Consider the following 21,237-nt stretch of genomic DNA (forward strand, 5'->3'; position numbering starts at 1 on the left):
TGACATAGGCTGTACCATCACCATCTAATATTGATCTGAATTTTCCACATCATAATCAGTTATCAAACATAACAAATCAAAAATTATTAATAAACCATTTATTCCAACAGACAGGATTAAAAAATAACTGGAAAGTCAAAAGTATTGTCTATGAATCTCGTAATCATGTTCAAAGCCCACTTTGGTTGGTCTTGAGGAACCATGTGTCCAGAATTCCTGATCAATACTTCCGTAAGATTACCAGCTTTTTTGACATACCCTGCTACATCATCCCCAACCTTCCAAACTTCTCTCCTAGCATTTTTATACTCTTCAGAAGCAGAAAACTTCAACTTATGCAAAAAGTTTACTGTAAGTGGGTAGGCAACTACTATGTCCAGCTGGCCGTTATAAAACATGATTCTATAATGGGATAGCAGTTTCTCTATTTTTGGAGCCACAGTCTGAAGCATGTCAGATGCTAGGAGCAGCTGCACATGCTGTCCATCGTCAAATGGCCGTCCCCCCACGTGCACGCTGCGTCTCACATTGTCCTTCTGCAGTAACTCTGTGAACACAATCATGTCATCTGTTGCACTAGTTTGCAAGTAGTTGTAGTAGTATTCATACCCAGTGAAGTATTTAAAGTAAGAGAAGTTTGTCAATTCTCCGTCCATTAATCTATCCATGAGAATATCAGCTTGCACCCAATCTTTCTGATCTATTCGGTTGGCAATCTCATCTTGATATTTAAGGAATATTTTCAGCTGATTATCATCTATCAGCCCCAGCTGGTACAAGTAGTGACCATAATCTAATTGATTCTTTGGGTCACAGTATCCGTTGCCTATTGCCATGCCTTTTAAGTGTATTTTTTCACTACTTTTGGCATTCTCTTGATGTATGACCATGGCTAGAGAAGGAATGTACTTCCCGGCATAAGATTCACCTGTTATATAGAAGTCATTTCCTTTCAAATGCGGAAACATTTGGAAGAACTGCTTCATTGCCCCATATAGACCTCTAGCAACACAGTCTTCATTGGTGCAATATGCATTTTCACTCTCAGTGAAGCTAAACCCAGTACCAACCGGGTTATCAATGAATATTAGGTGGTAATTCAGAGCCCAGTGATATTTTCGAAGAGCGAATCCTTCTTTTTTCGCTAACAGCGGCCCTAACTCCGTGAAAAGTCCGAAAAGAGAACTACCGCCTGGACCTCCTTGCAGCCAGAGCACGACCGGAGCTTCTTCTTTCTTAGAAAACGGCGGGAAATACCAGAAATACAAATTAGAGTTGTATTTCTCGTCAATTGTGAAATAACCGGCATGGCTTCGAAAGCCTATGGTGTCCGTAATAGATACACGAGAAAGGTTTTGGGCAAGTGAAATCGCACCTTTTTTGAGATACGGAGTGAGCAAGAGAGGATCACCAGCATCTTTCTTCGATCTAGCTTCCAGTTTTAACTTCGGATACAAGTTTGGAAAGAAAGCTGCATTTGTAATACAAAATGCACTCAACAGTGCCGAAACTGATAAGGAAATCTTCCACAGATTCCAAGAATTAGGTTGTAAGTTCATGGTGGTTTATAAATATGTACGGATGGATAATAGAAACTCACAAAAAAACGCCAAAGCAAATAAATATTCAAAAGATTTCTTGTTTATTTTCCTCTTTCCCGGTGATAGTTTCAAGTTTGACACCTCCGATGTCAATGTCAGATTAACTCGACATTGTCACTTGTTAGCGCCAAAAGGGTCAAACATTTACATTTTTACATTGGCTTTTATCTTTCCAATGCAATGAAATCTCTCAGAGTAAAAACGAGTGCATTTATAAGTTTGTCGATTGAGCAACTAAATTCCAACAGACATATTATTAAAATACAAAATTGCAGTGTCATTGGTCTACCATAAACTACGATCACTCTATAAAAGATATGGTTACAGCGAAATTAAAAATTCCACCATTACTGTTTTTATCAGATTTTGAACGCTTGATCATCAAGATGCTAGCTATGTACTGAAAGGAGGAATCGAAAAAAAGGATCGTTTAGAAAACCCATCTATTGCTTCTTTGGTCGTCCATTTCCACTATATCCATCCACTTTCATGCTCATATCCCTCCTCACCTCATTAATGATCCTCATCCCTCCGTATCACTTGCCGGTACCATGACAGAAGAACTTATAAGTTTCTTTCTTTCTTTCAGTATCAATAATTTACTACATACTCGGCAAATATAATTTAAACTAAATCTCGACTTTGACGGTAGCAGTGGTTCTATGTTGAGTTGTCGAGTCTATGGTTTTCAATGTAGACCAATCCAAAGCAGCCACAGATTATTAATAAACCCACATTTTTTAGAAAAGCCAGTGATAAGCCGGCAAAACAAATAATAATTATTTTATTATTTTTCCTCGCCGGCATGATAAAAACTGTGAACCCGACTAATTAGGTCAGTATTTGGCCATTCGGTCGCACCGCGATGGCGCGTGCACTGTGGGCTCTTCTGTTTTTACAAGTGTTTTTCCACACTGAGGGTTTCCTTCACCGATACCCAAAATTAAATCTTGGCGAAAGAGATGGAGGTGACCCTGGATCACCGCTATTCCTCACCCCTTACGTCGAGAGTGGAAAAATTGCGGAAGGTAGACGACTCGCTCGGGTACCATTCACGGAAACCCTTCGTATCAAGAGTTACGCTGGTTATTTTACTGTAAACAAGAAGTATGATTCCAATCAGTTCTTCTGGTACTTCCCTGCGATGATTCCGAACAATAAGGACGCCCCAGTCGTTGTGTGGCTGCAGGGCGGGCCTGGTGCCACCTCTCTATACGGTCTGTTCACTGAAAATGGTCCGATAAGAGTGCGCAACGACAAATTTGAGAGAAGGAAGTATAACTGGGCCTTGAGCCACCACATGATCTACATAGACAACCCCGTGGGTACAGGGTTCAGCTTCACAAACGACAGCCGCGGCTACTGCACCAACGAGACGCAGGTCGGAGAGCAGCTATACTCCACCCTGATACAGTTCTTCCAGCTCTTCCCTGAACTGCAACAGAACAAGTTCTTTGTAACCGGAGAGTCTTACGGCGGGAAGTATGTGCCTGCTCTGGCTTACACCATACACAAGAAGAACCCCACTGCAAAACTGAAAATCAACATGAAAGGAATTGCCATTGGCAATGGTCTGAGTGACCCCGAACACCAGCTGGTGTACGGCAAATATTTGTATCAAATAGGTCTCATTGATTGGAATGGAGCTCAACAATTTGAGCTGTATGAAAATAAGACTAAAAACTATATTAAACAAGGCAAATGGGATGAGGCCTTCAATACGTTTGATTCACTTTTGAATGGTGATATGATTGCTGGCAAAAGTTTGTTCACCAACCTGACAGGCTTCAACTTCTATTTCAACTTCTTGCATACCAAGGATTACACTAAATATGAGGACTTTGGCCCAATGCTGCAGAAGACTGCAGTCCGTAGAATGATTCATGTAGGAAACCTAACTTTCAATAATGGATCGATAGTTGAAAAGCATCTGAAGCAAGATGTAATGAAGTCTGTGGCTCCATGGATATCTGAGCTCCTAGACCATTACTATGTGGTGATCTACAATGGTCAACTGGACATCATTGTGGCATACCCCTTAACTGTAAACTACCTCAGAAATCTCAACTTCACTGGTGCTGCAGAGTACAAGACTGCAAAGCGGTATGTTTGGAAGGTCGACGGAGAAGTGGCTGGCTATGTGAAACAGGCTGGGAAGCTAGTTGAGATCATGGTCAGGAATGCTGGGCACATGGTACCAGGGGATCAGCCGAAATGGGCACTAGATCTTATAACTCGGTTTACACATGAGAAAACTTTTGATGGCCCTAAAAAGGGTGTTTATTTAGGATTTAAGTGATTTTTTTTACATTTAAGATGCTCTTAACGCTCATATATTACATTGAGTTATGTTCTTTGTCTTATATGAATTCTAAGTACAAGAAAAGGTGAAAGAAAGGTGTTTATAAATCTTCTTTGTTATTTCTACTTTTATACATGCAATGTTGATGAATCATGTTACTTATAGGTATTTGTGCAAAACACATTTAACTATACATACCTACATTTGCAACTTATTACATCATTGTTTACTATGAACCTGAGTACATTAAATAATAATAGTGGTTTTCTATCAGAGTTATTTGTTACCTTTGGCATAAGAATTAAATATTTTTATACATAATATTATGGTCTTTTATTTTAGTTGTATCTACTTAAGTTTTACCTAACTATAGGAAGGTACCTACTAATATAAGAGGAAATATTTTTTTGGTTGTTTGTACCCTAAAGACCCCGAAAGTGCTGAACCAATTTGAATATTTCTTTCAAGAAGTTTCCCCAGGACGTAGGTAGGTGACACCGCAGGTAACACCGGTAGCCATGCTTATGAATCATTAACTTACCAAACGGTACCTATAAACCAAGTCTGTAGGTAGTTTCTAAAGACTATTACGAGTTTAAAATACCTACCCATTTGACATGAGAATCGAACCTGGGACCTGATTCTTAGGATACCTCCTATTCATAAAAATAACGTAATTTCTCTGATTGTATCGGCCGATATGGTGGATCCAATAGGTAGGTAGACAGGACGCTAGTATTAGTAATATACAGTAACGATGTTCTGAGTAATCAACCACGGCTAAATACCTACTTACATTATCTTTTGTTTTAACACCCACACATTTCTAAACTGTTGCCATTTTGCTTAGTCTCTGAATGAATGGAGGGTTGCTAAGGAACTATGTACCTACTGCATGTATTATTTATTATCAAGTACCTATGTACTCATTTTGTTAAAAATGAATCATCATTTTTTCTATATAACTTGGTTGTACCAGTTGTACTTTTTTAACCATTTAATAGGTAGTTGTTATAGTTACAGAAAAGAAAAAATAAAAGCCAGTTTATCACAATATCAAATGTTACTTTAATTAATCTTTAACCTAGAGTTACTTTGTATCTGGACGTGAGCAATCTGTGTTACAAACACACAAAACACTGCACTCCAGAAAGTGAACATTTCTTAGTCAAATTGAAACACACTTGTGTTGATAAAACTGTACTTTCTGAATGCCTACCATGGTACCATGTCATAAAATATGTATTTGCATGATAAATGATCAAATAAATTGAAAATCAAATAATATTCTACACTAGTTGTTCTGAATCAATATAAAAGGCTTGCAGAGCATTCACAAAGTTCAAACACACTCCAGATAGTGAACATTTCTTAGTCAAATAATTTGAAACACACTTGTGTTGACAAAACTGTACTTTCTGAATGCCTGGCACGGTACCATGTCATAAAAATAATGTATCTGCATGATAAATAAATTGGAAATCAAACAATAATCAGCACTAAGTCAGTTGAGTTGCAGGGCATTCACAAAGTTCAATTAATAAGTAATACAAAAGGAATGGAAACTTCTAGTAATTTATCGTCCTTCTATATAAGTTGATAGCTCAATCTCTTCGGGCAACTCCGTAATGTTGACATCGAAGCGGTCTTGCACTTCATTGAGGATCTTGGCATCATTCTCGTCTGACACCATGGTTATCGCTAAGCCTTTAGTACCAAATCTTCCGGCACGAGCCACACGATGCAGGTACGTATCTGAGTCTTCAGGCATGTCATAGTTGAACACAATGTTCACTCGCTCAATATCCATTCCTCTACCAAACAAGTTGGTGGCAACCAGGATTCTCTTCTGGAACTCCTTGAACTGCTGGTAGCGAGAGAGACGCTCATCTTGAGTCATGTTCCTGTGGATTCCAATAGCAGGGAAGTTCTGGTCTGTTAACAACTGTGCTAAGGCTATGCAGCGCTGCACTGACTTGACAAATATGACTACTTGGTTGAACTCCAGAACGTCAAGTAGTTCAAACAGCTTCTTGTTTTTCTCATTTTCCTTAAGCTTAACATAATGCTGCTGCAACCCGTGCAGGGTCAGCTTGGCTTCATCGTCCACGTACACCTCCATAGGATCCTGCATGAACTTTTTGCACACCGGTCTGATCTCTTTGCTCAGTGTAGCGGAGAACATCATGACTTGCTTGCCGTGCGGCGTGTTCCTGAATATCTCCTGCACGTCGCGTCTCATGTCCAGAGATTCGAGCATCTTGTCACATTCGTCAAGTATAAAGTGCTTCAAATGTTTCAGATTCAGTTTCTTACTGTTTACTAACGCCAAAATCCTGCCAGGCGTACCGACGACGATGTGAGGGCACGCCGTTTTGAGGACCTCTTCGTCTTTCTGTACCGGCATACCACCGAAGAACACCGAAACCCTGACGCCGGCCATGTATTTGGAGAATCGTTCGTATTCCTTGCTGATCTGGAAAGCTAACTCTCTCGTGTGGCACATAACGAGGACGTAGACATGGTTTTCCGATGGCTCTAGCTGCTGTAGTGTCGCCAGCACAAAAACGGCGGTTTTTCCCATACCCGACTTCGCTTGACACAAGATATCCATTCCAAGGACAGCTTGCGGAATACATTCATGTTGTACTTCCGAAGGATGCTCGAAACCGCAATCGACGATGGCGCGCAATATCTCGGGCTTTAACAAGAAATCTCTAAAGCCTGAGCTGTGGATAGATACATAGGATCCCTTAACCTCTTTCTTTGGCGCCGCTTCGGTCGCCCCGTCAGCGGTCTGCTGATCTGCCTGCTCCTCGTCTTCGTAGTCCAGAAGATCGTCGTTGTCAGCCATGATTTGTGGATTTTAAACTAAATAATATAGTTATTTCGATTCGTACTCCGATACGAGCACGTGAAATTTATTTTGAAAAATTTATTTCACAATAATGGCGGCTATGGTTTCGGCGTCAATTTTTACTTTTTTATCACTTCCAAACGGGTTAAAAAACTACGATTGGAACCAAGGCTTTTCGCAAGTGAATTGATATTCTACATATGCATACTGATTACTTTTTTCATGATTTAGTTATTTAATAATATTTTTTTATAAGATTATTTTTTGAATATTGAAACGAAATCAGACAAAAGAAACAGGACTTTAAAATCTAATAATGTCTTTTTTATTTTACTTATTTATTTATTTATATGTCTTAGGCGCTGCCTAGACGATCAATGACATTTTGCTATATGGTCTAGTTTATATTGCCCGTTTATTGTAGATTGTGCAATTTGCAAATAGCGACTTGCCAACTTGTGCAATGATTTTGGCTAGCTATAACCGTATCCGGTTTTTTTTAAATTATCCGGAATGTACCAACGGGGGAGGGATTGCTACTCTGTAGATCAAGTAGATCATAGAATCCTACTAATATTATAAATGTGAATAGCTTTTTATCAACACACCACGCAGGCGAAGCCGTGGGCGGAAGCTAGTCACGAGTCACGCATTTTTGTCCAGGGGTGTACGCCACCTGCACGTACTTATACTCTGAACTTAGGTGCGAGTAGCCATCAAGTTTTGGTAAAGATGAAACCTACAAGGGTTTACACCAATTAAATAAATAAAACAAAGTAAGATGATCTATTCTCAGATTTTTATTTCTTAATCTTTATTTGGGTAAAAACCATAACTTATCATTACATAGAATGAAAATGAGCTACATTATATTAAGTTTGTTATGATTTTCCAAGTTTTGGAGACAATACACTATAGGTAATTATTACATTGCATCTTTGCATCGCACTCAAAAATCTATGAAATACAACTTTGCCAGATTGCACCTTTTTACTGTGTTTGAAATAACTTTTTATTTTAATTCAATACCTACAATCCCCCATACAAAAATGTATGAGATCCTGCCTACATTTCATACATATTACTGTAAAACTAACCATTTAAACAATACAATAGCTAAGTTCTAATCACTACTGAATTTACTGAAAATATTTTACAATGACTCCTAAAGAACTATTGAAATAATACTGGAATAACAAATGTAGGTAATTAAGGCTAGATTCAAAATAATTGCCATTTTTCGCCTTGAAGTATGACTATAAAGATGATTTTGTACAGTTCTCGTCATGTAATTATATCGGTCCGAAGTTGGCGAAGGTGGAAGTCACCATAGTTAAAATGTACGAACACGACATTGCACCTCTTGTCAAATAAGTTTACCTCACTGAAGTCGTCAGTCATTTGATGCTTCGCGCATGCGTAACAGTGTTTTGTTCCTACATTGCGACTTGCGACATCCGTGCCTCGGACAGCACCTTAGGGCTTTCGGTCCTGCGCCTGATTTCTCTCCGGTTGTGTCGGATTGCCGTCCCATCGGACTACGAGAGTGAAGGGATAGTGACTGCACCTCTGTCTGCGCTAATTCTAGTCCGCTATAACAATTATGTCCTGCGCAGCTGGCTAATCTCCTTCCTTAGAAAGAATAAGCGCTTTGGCCGAAATCGTTCTGGAAGCTGTTAATAGTAGCCTATTTCAGATAAGCAAAGTTACTTCACGAGAACTGTCAAAATGAATGTTTTGGTAGAAAACAGTAGAAAAAAACTGGTATATCAGTCATCATGTATAAGTCATACTCCAAATCATACATTGATCTCTAACACTTCTCACTATAAGGTTTCAAAGGCTTAAAGTCAGCGTTCCCACTCAAGTACGCATCAACGAAATTCTGGACTGAATCCGTGGTGATCTCATCACCATACTTCATGGTGACCATGCGTTGTTTGGGGAAATCTATGGAGGTTAGCAATGGAACTGCATCGTCGAGACCTATATGTTCCCTTAGCATATCTGCGCTGTCAGTTCCATCGATACCTATGTAGAACATGACGTGTTTGAAAGGTTTTTTCTTCAGCCTGGAGTGACGTGACGTCGGGTAGTCGAAGTCCATGGTCTCATCGTCTGAGGAGTTCTGGTAAGGACAGAAGCCTGGGAACTGGATGCTGCATTCTTCGTAGTAAGATTCTGCTGAAGGTGTAATGACGGATTCGGCGAATTCGATTTCTGAGTCTTCATCATCTGAAAAGAAAGGTTAACGATTTTGTTAGTTTTTTGTGGGTGACATGACAGATATGTAGGAGGAGTACGTAGGGGGAATACGAAGGGAAAGTACATAGAGGGAGTACATAGGGGGAGTATATGGTGGGAGTACATAGGGGGAGTATATAGGGGGAGTACATAGGGTGAGTATATGGGGGAGTACATAGAGGGAGGATATAGAGGGAGGGAGTACATAGGGAGATAGGAGTATATGGGGGAGTACATAGAGGGAGGATATAGAGGGAGTACATGGGGGGAGTACATAGGGGGAGTACAAAACTGTTGAACCGATTGTAAAAAATCCTTCTATATTTTACCCCAATACGGGAAGATGTTTCCACGGAACGCAGATCAAACGGCGCGGCGGTAAAACAGCTAGTAGATATAAGTCAGAAATAAATAAGTATTTATATTTACCAATAAATAGAACGACAGCTGGGTGGCGCGCCATTTTCAGCAACGCTTGCTCCGTCAGTACTGACACTGGCCGCTGCGCCCATGGGAAGTTCTGTGAAGGACATAACAATTTTATTAGAGAAATTGGCTTTAATTGATGAGTAAATTTTCTATCGATCCTCCGCATTGATTGAACAGATCTCATATACAATCTCAGGCATTCTCAGGCCTTGGATGATTGTTTAGTTCTTTTTAGATTACTTTTCCGCCTCGAAGTTGTCGATTTCTGTTGTCAAAATATACTTACAGACCACTACTGCCTGTTTCGTACAAGCGGTATCAGGTACAGGCGAACAAAGGATGCTAGCTGGAACGGCGCACAGAATTTTCCGCTCGGAGTGTGTCGCACGTCCAGGCTTGGTTAACGTAAAATTCTAACCACTAATCCTAAAGAAATTGTTTACTTACAAATCCAAGCGGATCAGCAGACAAATGCTGCCTGCCGTTAGCAGTTAGAATCTTGCCGGCTCCATCAGTGATGACGAGCGCTGGTATGCCAGCGACACCGAGCGCTGCTGGCATGGTGAGGCGCGCGTCCGTGGCAGACCAGGGCACGGAGAGTGCACCCACTGAGGAGACGGATTGTACCGTGCGGTTGTAGGATTGTTCGCTCCTGGAAGAAAAAAGAGGTCGGTTGTGAATTCTGGTAAGTAATATCAGACTAAGTGTTATTAGCTTCTTATCGGGTGAGATGCAGGCAAAAAGTCATAAGTAGTGTCAGTTTTCTCACAATCTGCCTTATGGCCTCTGACGTGGAATTAGGACGTAGTTTAAAATTTTTGGAAGGCTCCAAAATAAGGTTTTGGATTAATAGCGGTTTTCAGCAGTTTCATTCAAGTCACGGGAGAACCACTTCAGGCAACAAGTGCAAAATAATTCTAGTTTATTAGTCTAGTAAATTAGTTCTAGATTATCTGTGTACTTTTCATTGAAATCGGGTCTGTATTTTTCAGTTTTGTAGTAAAAGACAGATAGGAAGAGTTCATTTCGCATTTATTATAACATCAGTAAGACAGTAAGAAGGATGTACCTAAGTCAGAAGTAACCAGTAATTTCTTGATCACAATCTAATCCAAAGGCCTTTAAGAACTCATAGATCATAGAAAATTAAGGCATGAATATGAATCCATTCACCAAATAAATTCATGCTGATTTATGACTGCAATATTGCCTTCCAAGTAATAAATAGAAGGTATTTTATTACGAATTACGAGCATTCCATATGAACTCATAAATAAACAAAGCTGTAATATTCCGTTTCAGAATTTTCACAAGCCATTTTCACGATTTTACGTTGGGAATTAGAAATACGGAAGGTATGCTAAAGTATCTATAACATATCTATAAGAAGTATAGTATACATAAGTATGTATCTCTTAAGAGAATCGTCTGCTTTAAAAGTATCATTTTCAAAAGAGATTGAAAAGCCATCCCGAAGAAATTCAGGACCTATTTAAAAACCTAGCTGCAACCTAGTATTTTCAGCCAAATCACTTTAGTTTTTTACAAAATTGGATCAGTTACGAGCTACTAACTTCGGTATATCAAAACAAAATCGCCAACATAGAACTTCTGAACACAATAAAAAACAGGATTGTAGACATAAATCACAAAACAAAATAGTGAGGGGCAAGCTCCTTCGTTCCCAAAAGAAACTTGATTGCAACATACATAGATAAATTGTAATTCTCAAGTCCCGGAGTCCCGCCCCGGTGCGGGATTGTGTTTGTGGATCCCGGGGTAAGTTGGCTGCAATGAATACGGATTAGGGCGGGATTGCTATTTAAATTTAAATTTCTTGTTGTTTATCGATCTAAGAGTTGAAGAAACTTTGAGGTAAACAGTTGCTTGTATTTGAGGAGACGAAATTGTTTTGCTTTTGATAGTTAGGTGAAATATTGATGAGAAGGCAGGGCTATCCTATCTATCTTCAGCATTTTAGACACTTTATTTTTTGCTTTTCCATGTGGTTCTCTACATATTTTGAGAAATTAAGTTTAGTTTCACCAAACATGTTACACAAAAACGATTCCGGTAGGTATTTATTATGCTTCACTGTTTTTATTACTGTAAATTAACTAGTCACAGGTGCTATTGAACCCATTTCAGCAATCTATGTACATTGCTGATGTTGAATTACGAGTCCAAATCAACATTTTCGCTGCTAACCCCTGTAAATAATTGCACGGAGGCGAAATAAACAAGGCTCATAAAACCCCGGGCCTACGATTTAGGCCATATCTTAACGCGCCAATAAGGGTGGTTGAGGGTGAAAATAACTGCCAGCTCCTGTATATAAATGATGGCATTCACGCGAATATCAAGTTAGTTGGCCGCTTTACTATAAATTACACTGCCTGGTACGGACGGAGCCGGGAATCATCAAGTTTTTTTTGTTTACGACACTATTTGATGTACCTACTATAATATTGAGCTTGGTGCAGGAATAATAGCATTTCAGTGTTTGGTTCAGTTCAGGTTAAGGGGAAGTGTTTTGAAGATGGAAAATAACAACGGCTTAAAAACTATGTATTTAAAAGCTTTCCTTTTTCACACGTTCTGTCGGAAAATGGAAACAGGGAACAGAGGGGTTTTTAAGGAAAATAGAAATATGAAATAGACTTTATTCACATAATTAACTGTGCTAAATATCAATGATGCAGAAGCAGTTTTTTAAGCATTTCAGAACTGAACATTCTAAGAGGATAAGCACGATTCGGTATTTACATAACAAGAAAGTAGATAAACCCAATTCTAAGTAATCGGCTGTCAAGAAAGCAGTTAACGATTAAATGAGTTTTTTACGAGCTCAACTTACTTAGATCGTTATTATGGTGTTGACGAGGAAGTTGAGTTGCCTATCGACATCTTAAAGTAACCACCCTCACACACCATAACTACGTCAATGTACAGTGTACCTACACTATAAAATATAATCCTTCACCGTCTTCTGTCGGTTTGTTCATGATAAACTTGATAATGACTGCACGGATTTTCATGGGGTTTGCATCAATAGACTACTGATTCATGATCATTAAGGTAACCTAAACCTACCTATATTATGTAGTACCTAATTCCGGGCTGGTATCTAAGTATTTACATCAGCGATTTGCGGTCGATGAAAATCAAAGCGATGTTGCTAAAACCTTGACAGGACTATATTTTATGGTGACTAAAACTTTCTTCGCAACACCGATTTTACAATAGTTCGCAAACTAAACTGCTTTAGGTACATATTACATCCATACTTTGTCAAACTACAGCAAAAGTAATAATTTAAACAAAACACGGCTATAGAACGCATTTGAACAGAATTGGCGATGACTGCAACTTTGCAGGAGTTTAATGTAAAAAGTTTGTCTGACAAATGACTTCCTGACGACCGTGGTTTATCCCCAAGATCTTGGATTTGTGGAGACGACAGGACATGGCGTGGTGTGTCAGCGATTCGAAGATTGATTAGCCTTTTTGAGTAAGGCGTTGAGAGCCGGTGTTTAGACTTGCTTACCTTCCAAATTGAGGGTTAGTATATGTATGTTTTATGAAGTTAGCTATGGGCATTTAAATTTACCTATTGATATCAAAAAGTATTGTGACTGAAATTCAATTAGTCAAGCCAAGCCGGCACCAATTAGTATGGCTTCCCGTCCCATGATTGTCTCATAAACTTGTTTCGATTTCCACGAAAAATAAACAAAAGAACCATAAATTACCTTTCCTAAAATCATTTATTCGGTAGCGTGCCTACCTATTCAGATAAATAAGCCATATTCTCTTACGTAACGCAACGATAATATTTTCCCTCCATAATTCACTTGCGCGCCATTACGCTTTGGCGCCATGACACCCCGCCGAAAAATAAGCATAACAAAACGTAACATTGTGTACAAACTTTACTTCTTTTCGCAATAAAAGAAGATTAGCATATCCATGGGAGCTTTTAGATTAAATTTTGTTGTAGATATTGTGTTGAGAAGAATAAGAGAATTCCATTTCCGCGTTGCTTCGAAAATACGAGAAAAGAATTGAGTACCTAGCTACCTATTATGAAATAACAATTTTCCGAGGTAAAATTCTTCAGGTTTCTCTCAATGTATAATGTTAGTGTTATTCTAATTGGTTCAAAAGTTTTCTCGAAAGATAGATTGACCAACACAATTACTTTTTCTGTACAGGATTTCGGCAAAAGGTAGGTATACGTTGCCCTTTCTCTAGCTTTTAGTGTAAATAACCATACAATCAATATATCTACAAGTTTATGATTTTAATATGATTGGTTTGCACAAGGGTAGGTTTCAATTAAGCAGCCCTTCGTAACTCACCGTCGATGTAGGGGCGACTCAGTAATTACATCGGACGGTGGAATAGTCCACCTGGGCCCAGTGATGTGATACATACATTGAACAAAGTTGCTTGTTGACATGCGAGGTAATCATTGTAGAGTCCTAAAAGTTAGCTGTTAGCATATTAACACATATTAGCTAAAGAAATATCTACCTATTACTGTCCTTTTAAGATCGTTTTGGCTCTATTTAGAAGTAGAAAAAGTTACAAGTCACACTACAGCCTGCATAAAATGCTGCCTCTTCTGATGTTGTTTCCTCTTATGAAAAAGAAGAGTGACCAAAGAGGAGTTTGTGTCTTCGTCTTCTCCATAAGACCAACATTTTGGACAACTAGTGTGAGGTTTCAGAAGACCTTGGAAAGGCGTTTTTGAAATACATAAAAGATTTGACTTTGTTTAAGCTGTCTTTACAAAAAAATACATCGGGAACGCTGAACAGGCGTATCAAACTGCCAGTCAGTAATTTCTCCATAATATAAATAAGGATTAGGCCAAATAAAATCATGTATTTACACAGCAATACCTGGTATTACATAGTAAATTCGCAGCGGTTAGCCCGTGGTCGACCGTTAGTAACAAAACACGATCCATGTTACGTTACCTGATAATTAATGGTGTGTTTCACGTTCATTACCGTTTTAGGACGTTGGTAGCTGGAAAATAGTATTTGTAGGTCACTAAATATGGCTGCCATGGTCACGGCAGTGTCTGGTTTGGTCCTATTTTTTGACTGACTTTCATTTGACATTTAATGGTGACGATAAATATACCTAAGGTGAAATCATTAAGCACCTCTCCTCTGTTGAAATCAAATATCTTTTGGGGTCGAAATAAACCAAAAACGTCGGGAGATACATGCATATTATGTACACGAGAAAATTGCCGAATTAGCATATATTTCAAAAGTTTGTAATTTTACGTTGAACAGACTTACAGAAACTGCAACAATTTTAAAGCGAGTTTCTCCAACTTTTCTCGCATCTTTTACTTAAATGAAAATTTCTTTACAATATACAATAGGTACTTTCATGACCCAATCCCGAAAAATTCTTTAATAATTTTCAAAAAGCTCTTCTACAACTGAAAATAATATGAGAAAGCTCGAGTTGAAAGCTCTGAGTTGAAAGCTCGAGTCACGTAGTCAGCTTGGCCATTGAATTTGATTCCCTTTCTGCAGACGATTATACCCAGAGAGAACAAAATGACTAGCGGAGGTGCCATAACGGAAAATCTCCTAAGGAAGTAGCGCGCCAAAATGCGGTAGACGGGGGACGGGGAACGTTACTGTCCTTGCTCTTATACGCCTTCTTTGGACCCGATCACTTTTTGTAATAATATGTATGTTTGTTTTAAGGTAGGTGTATATCTATGGGCCAATGGAGCCTGAGAATAAACGTATTTTGATATTTGATTTGATTGATTTTTTGTAATACCAAAAATCGTTGACAGATGTCCTATAGGACCCAAACGCCTCGTTTGGTCCGTAACTGATCGTTTTGGTCATGCCCACCGTTCGTATTTGACCTAGAAGAAGACGCTTGGACCTGCGTTATGGCATCTCCGCTCATAGTTCCTTACTCCGTGATAATACCCATGATCAGGGGAGAGGGATCGCCATAAAACTGTGATAACGTTCTAAAGGGGAACTGAATAGTTTTGCAGAGAATTGAGAAGGTTTAGTGCAACTTTGGAGTACTTTGAACCTTCCGTAGCTTCCATTGTATTTTGCTGCTTTTCTGATGTTATTTGTTTGTTGAGGTAATTTGAAGCTTTTATTTGTCTTTTTAAGAAAAATACCTTCTTGTTTTTCAACCTTTGTTTTGAATTCCTGTGCATGCTTGTTTGTTAAGGCAGGGCATAATAGACTATATTTTATCCAGTTAAGGGAAGTAATTACCCCAGGTCGCGGGTGATACAGGTTTTATATTTTGAAGCTCCGTAGAGCTCACAATGAGAGTAAAGAGTATATAATGTAATGCATACGATACAAATCTACTCAACCAAAATAATCCTACCATAATCTTAAGCTTGCCATCTGATCTATCCAATTAGTTCACCAGTCCTTACCTCCCACGTTATACCCGGGTGGGTTATCTTCTCCCCACAGGCGCGTAATCGCCATTTTACCCCAATCGGGTTGCCGTAACGGGTTACCCGGCTGTAATAAGCGTCCTGGCTTTATTAGAAGGCCCTCGATAAATATTGCGTCACAAGTTTGTTTTAATGTAAACTGGGTAAGATAAGGGACAATTGTTATTGGGTATTTGGGACCTGTACTATTTGGGATGAAGTGGTACCTACGTAAATAGTAAGAACAAGGAATGTAGTTTCGTTTGTACCTAAAAGAAACTTGACAAGGAAACAAAGATCTTGGCCCGTAAGACCATTAGGTATATTTGGTAACGAAAAACTACACTAAGATTAGGTATTACAATTTGCATACATGGTAGTAAATTAAGAGAAAAACTACAAAAAGCAGCCAATTTAATTTTTCATATCACTACCGTGAAATTGCGATAAAAGTCAATTAAAAAGGGTGTGCTATCGATTCCCCACAGGCGTTTTATAATGAGGGCAACACCCTAAAAGGCAGAAATAACGCAAAAACTTATCAAAATATATTAAAATACAGAAGCACATACTCATTTACCTTAAGCATGAGTCTTTTTTAAGCTTTGAGACTCATAAATTCTAAATGTTTCATGATGGCTGTTCCTCACCTAATAAAACCTTTTTCCTTCAACACACACTTTCCACGTTTTCCTACCTTTCAATGTTGCCAGGTAAAAATAAATCTTTTAACACCCGACCGCAACGCAATGCCGGGAAATGGGGCTTAATAAACGTCTTGGCTTTATTAAACCCTTCGATAGACATAAATCTCAAGAGTATACAATTACTGTTCCCGCCCTGTACACTGTAAACTTTTAGTCGGCCGATAGTTTGTTTGGGCTCATAAATCAGTATAAAGATGAATGGTAGTACGCACATAACAACGATCAAGTATTAGGTCGGTATCAGACTGACTAAAAACTTGACGGAATTCTCGATTTTCTTAAAAAAAAAATACCATCGGACTAACTATCGGCCGACTGTTTAGTCAGCAGTGTACTGTTAGTATTTAATTTAGATTTGTTTGTTATACCAATCTTATTTTAATTAAGAACTCAGCGGGATCATTGCAAGGGTTGGCTGAATACAGTAATACCTTTGTCTGATATTGTGGCGCGAAATTGCATTTTATGCATCAGTTGATCTGATTCTGAATAATAGTAGGTAATACGCGTAATAAATATGTAATAATAACTAACTGTCATATTAACACGCTTTTAATAGGAATATAATTGAACTAGCTGGTGCCCGCGACTTCGTCTGCGCAGGTTTAGTATTTCGAAAAATATGTTTACAAATTGTAGCCTATGTGTTATTCTGATGGGCACTCCACAGTTAAAAAAATGCGTTTTTCAAGTGTTTCTTAAACTATGAACTTATTGTACGTCCTGTTTATGCATTAAGTATATACTTAAACAGCGAAAATCTTCTTTAAATTTTAAAGAACTACAAGTATGACTTGCAAAAAGAGGTAAACAATAAAATAGTTGTTTAGCTTTCTCTCCAAACACGTCGTGTGCAATGTGCATGTTATGGACCATGTGATTAATTCGGGCATTATTTATAATGCCCGAGCATTATGCATAATGTCTAGCTTTATCGGGCCAAGTGATTAATAACTATCATAACTTCATTATTTATCACATTGTACGGGCATTATTATATTGCTACATGATAGTTGGGCAATTTGATAATAAAGCTATATTTTATGCGGTGCGAGGGTGGCAGTTGTTCTAATAAATAAATCCTGTTACTTGCTACATATTTTATGATTATTGTTTTAAATTATATGTTCTATTTTAATGGAAAATTACAAGTCTAGCCACAAAATTATTAATTGGACAATTCTCATCTGATTTACTTACTCGGCCTCGTTTTTCTTGATCTCATTTTTCTTTTCTCGCTTTTTTATGGTCGAATTTAATTTGGATTCAAAACATTGTATTAAAAATTGAAGTTAGTGACGAAAACGATTCGCTGCAAAACCGACTCCACGTAGTCTTGTCTGCCCTACCCCTAGAGTGCAATTCAAAACCGCGAAGGCGCGGAGGGGCGAGGCGGCCTGCGAGCTGAGGCGCAGGTAGTTTTAACGCTCGCCGCCGCGGCTGAGGCTGGTCGGCCTTGCCGGCCAGCAAGCCGAAGCTGCGGTGGTGAGCGTGAAAACCATCTGCGACGATAAGCTCGCATGGGACCGCCGGAGCCCCGCAGCGCCGGAGCCGTGACAGAAGCGATGCTTGCTGCATGTTGCATGCTTACTTCCATGCTGGGTCAATTAATATGGGATGTGTTATGTTAAAAAAATGAAATTAAATATGTTTGTATTACTTTGCCCAAAAGGTCACGGGCAATATGTATAGTGCCCGGTCAATTTGATTATTTGAACAATTATTATCAAATTGCGCTCTCATATTGGGCATTTTTCATAATGACCGGGCATTATGTATACTGCCCAATTTATCACTTGGTCCATAACATGCATACTACAAATGATATCTATTGCAATTGCAACGTTTTTGTTCGCACATTTATAGCTAGTGAAATCTGTAAAGAATGCTCGGAGAAAATTCTTATCTGTCGTTGTTTGCGAGCAGTTCTGTGGACGTTGTGAACTGATTGTCATCGACATTTTGAAGTGTGTACATAGGTATTGTTTGGCGGGAGTCACATGATACTCTGTAGCAGGTAGGTATATATATACACCAGGTATATATGTACCTATGTGTATAGGTACAGGTGTATATAGGTGAAAAAGCAGTTTTTCCTTCACAGGTAGTTGCGTAATTATTTTTTTAACTTTCTTAATTATTTATATTATTTTCACTTGTCTACATAGTCCTGGTTTCAGAGGTTTGTCAAATCCGCCTGACATAACGGTTTCTCCCTTGGAATTGTAAGGACTGCTACTGAAAAGCATTCGGGATGCTGGCTGTAAGTGCCCTCCTAGGCACGGGAGTGTAACACCCGTCAACTTCCAGGCTCCGTGCTGCTTTGTAAAAGTTTTTGAAACCCACAAAGCGATTTACTATTATTTCTATTCGTTATACCATGGTTGAGTATACCATTCCAAATAAATACACTTATCAATCATACTGGAAATAACTTGCATTCTATTCCGATATCATTTCACGGTGAATAACTTGTGGGAACAAGTCGTGAGAACTGTTGGTTTTCCGTCAGCAATTTATGCAGTATCATTGAGAAACACAGACATAACAAATGACTGTCAATAGTATGAAGGCGCCTTATGATTGTTGTAAACATTGTTGAAATATCTAGGATAAGGATGCTTATCTGTAACAGTATACATTTTGCAATCAATAAATAAATATTGTCTCAATTACCCGCATTGAGCAAGCGTGGTGATTAATGATCAATCCTTCTCCGTGTGAGAGGAGGCCTGTGCCCAGCAGTGGGACGATAAAAAGGATGTAACAGTAACAATTTGAGATCAAAAGGTAGACAAATAAATCTCGAAAAGTACCTAAGTATTTGTATCTGTCAGTTTTAAAACGAAAACAGGTGTTTCGCGAAAATCCGTTAGCACAAATAGCGGGATCCTGTCCTCAAACAATTTATTAGGATTAAACTAATTCGGAGCTCAAATATTTTAGTTTTTCCCTTGACAAATAAGATGACAGTCAATATGACTGATTAGTGGGCCCCACTGACCAAGGCTAAAGCCTGCCGGGCCTTCTGGATTGTTCGAAAGAGTTACCACAGCCCTGGTACATAAAGGATGTCAATTCCATAAAGTAGGCTCTAGAAAAAAGAACCATACCTATTCCATTCTCCATTTTAGAAAAGAACCTTTTTACTTTAAAAGGGTATCGATGGACTCTCTAACAGTATTCTATTTAGTTTAGTTCACGAAAGGAAGATAAAGGTATGGCTGAAATTAAATCGGAAAGCCTGAACGAATAGCTTTCGCGGTCGAGCGGGGATTTAGTTTTACGGATGGTGGTTTTACTCGGACCCTCGGGTTCAACTCAATCAGTATCGAGTTAGGTAAGTTATCATACTATAATATATAGGTAGGTGTTGCCAGCAGGTGGAATGTGAATAACGTACCTACGCAAGTACCTATAGGCAAGTATGCAGTTTCGTAATTCGTGAAAATATGAGCTGAGGAAATAAACTTCTGTCTTTAAGAAGTCTGTAGAACTTTTAAGTTCAGGCTAACTTTATTTCTAATTTCTTGCTTAGCACCCTTACAGCCAATTTCTTCATCAAAAGTAAAAGCCAAAGTAAAAATCAAAGTAATGTCTAAATGAAAAGTAACGGTCAAATTCGCTTTTTCTATTAGTTTTGCTGTCACTTTAGCCTTGAAAAAACGAATTTGACCGTTACTTTTACTTTAGACATTACTTTGACTTTAAAGGTAGAATTCCGTGGGTCGCGGCTGACGCAGCCGCGCGCGGCCTACGACAGTCGTCGGCCGCGCGCGACAATAGTCAACCTATGAAAATGTATGGCGCCGCTGCCGAGGTCAGCGACAGTCGCGCGCGGCCGACGAAATTCGTAAGCCGCGCGCGGCATTGTCTTGAAATTAGTCGATTTTGTTCGTCCGTTCCCTCTCGTCGAAGTGCTAATTGATATCCTTGAAGAAGAGGAGGATGACGTGCTGCTGTGGCTGTATAATGAAAATAGATTACCAATCGACACTAACTTTAAAAAGTAGAAATGAAGAAGGATACTACCAAATACTGATTCAAAAGCATTTGTATTGGAATGAAAACAAAAGGAAGTTTTGCTGACTAAATAAAAAACAATTCAATTCTGGTTTTACTAAGATTCTATAGACGTTAATAAGCGCTAGACCATGTTGAGATGCGTACGGCCGCGCGCGGCTTACGAAATTCGTCAGCCGTGCGCGACTGTCGCGGACCTCGGCAACGGTGCCATACATTTTCATAGGTTGACTATTGTCGCGCGCGGCCGACGACTGTCGTAAGCCGCGCGCGGCTACGGCTACGACAGCCGCTATCCACGGAATTCTACCTTTATGTTTGATGAAGAAACTGGCCGTAAGTCAAGATGTCGGTTAGTCTTCGATAGCAAAACTGAAAGTAGAAGCTACTGGAAAAGAAATACTAAAAAAAAAAAAACTGAATATCAGAGTTCAATTTCGCAGAGCTGTTTCACAGAGAAAATTTAACAAAAGAACCGTAATTTAATTTTCGCAAACGTTTCATTCAACGATACATTTCCCCAGCTCTACTTAACGTCTATTCATTCCGAAACAAAATGTCGCCGTCGTTTATACGTATTTACAACAAATTCCATTTACAACACAAACAAAGTGAGGCGG

General features: G+C 38.9%; 4 protein-coding genes across 4 annotated transcripts in view; 1 reads left to right on the plus strand and 3 right to left on the minus strand.

Annotated features, from left to right (window-relative positions):
- Positions 1-81: 81 nt before the first annotated feature.
- On the minus strand, positions 82-1,830 carry LOC110373633 (venom serine carboxypeptidase). Its single transcript, XM_021330958.3, has one exon. The coding sequence runs from the start codon at positions 1,557-1,559 to the stop codon at positions 117-119; it is 1,443 nt and encodes a 480-aa protein (XP_021186633.1). The 5' UTR covers positions 1,560-1,830; the 3' UTR covers positions 82-116.
- Positions 1,831-2,304: 474 nt separating this feature from the next.
- On the plus strand, positions 2,305-4,309 carry LOC110373641 (venom serine carboxypeptidase). The gene has a single exon (XM_021330969.3). The coding sequence runs from the start codon at positions 2,467-2,469 to the stop codon at positions 3,898-3,900; it is 1,434 nt and encodes a 477-aa protein (XP_021186644.3). The 5' UTR covers positions 2,305-2,466; the 3' UTR covers positions 3,901-4,309.
- Positions 4,310-4,947: 638 nt separating this feature from the next.
- LOC110373640 (ATP-dependent RNA helicase WM6) lies at positions 4,948-6,894 on the minus strand. The gene has a single exon (XM_021330968.3). It carries the CDS (start codon positions 6,755-6,757, stop codon positions 5,480-5,482), a length of 1,278 nt encoding a protein of 425 aa, XP_021186643.1. The 5' UTR covers positions 6,758-6,894; the 3' UTR covers positions 4,948-5,479.
- Positions 6,895-7,540: 646 nt separating this feature from the next.
- LOC110373663 (nucleoredoxin) overlaps positions 7,541-21,237 on the minus strand; it is a 55,995-nt gene continuing 42,298 nt past the window's right edge. Inside the window, exons 4-6 of the mRNA XM_064040360.1 lie at positions 9,881-10,085; positions 9,434-9,524; positions 7,541-8,995 (exon numbers count right to left, since the gene is read on the minus strand). Coding sequence (XP_063896430.1) covers positions 8,574-8,995; positions 9,434-9,524; positions 9,881-10,085 — 718 coding nt within the window. The 3' untranslated portion in view covers positions 7,541-8,573. The remainder of the gene's footprint in view (positions 8,996-9,433; positions 9,525-9,880; positions 10,086-21,237) is intronic.

This window comes from Helicoverpa armigera, chromosome 22 (assembly GCF_030705265.1).
Source record: "Helicoverpa armigera isolate CAAS_96S chromosome 22, ASM3070526v1, whole genome shotgun sequence".
Lineage (NCBI taxonomy): Eukaryota > Metazoa > Arthropoda > Insecta > Lepidoptera > Noctuidae > Helicoverpa > Helicoverpa armigera.

What these genes read in the sequence shown, in the direction of transcription:
- LOC110373640 (XM_021330968.3), bottom strand. Translation starts at nt 6,757, where the DNA reads ATGGCTGACAACGACGATCTTCTGGACTACGAAGACGAGGAGCAGGCA.
- LOC110373633 (XM_021330958.3), bottom strand. Translation starts at nt 1,559, where the DNA reads ATGAACTTACAACCTAATTCTTGGAATCTGTGGAAGATTTCCTTATCA.
- LOC110373641 (XM_021330969.3), top strand. Translation starts at nt 2,467, where the DNA reads ATGGCGCGTGCACTGTGGGCTCTTCTGTTTTTACAAGTGTTTTTCCAC.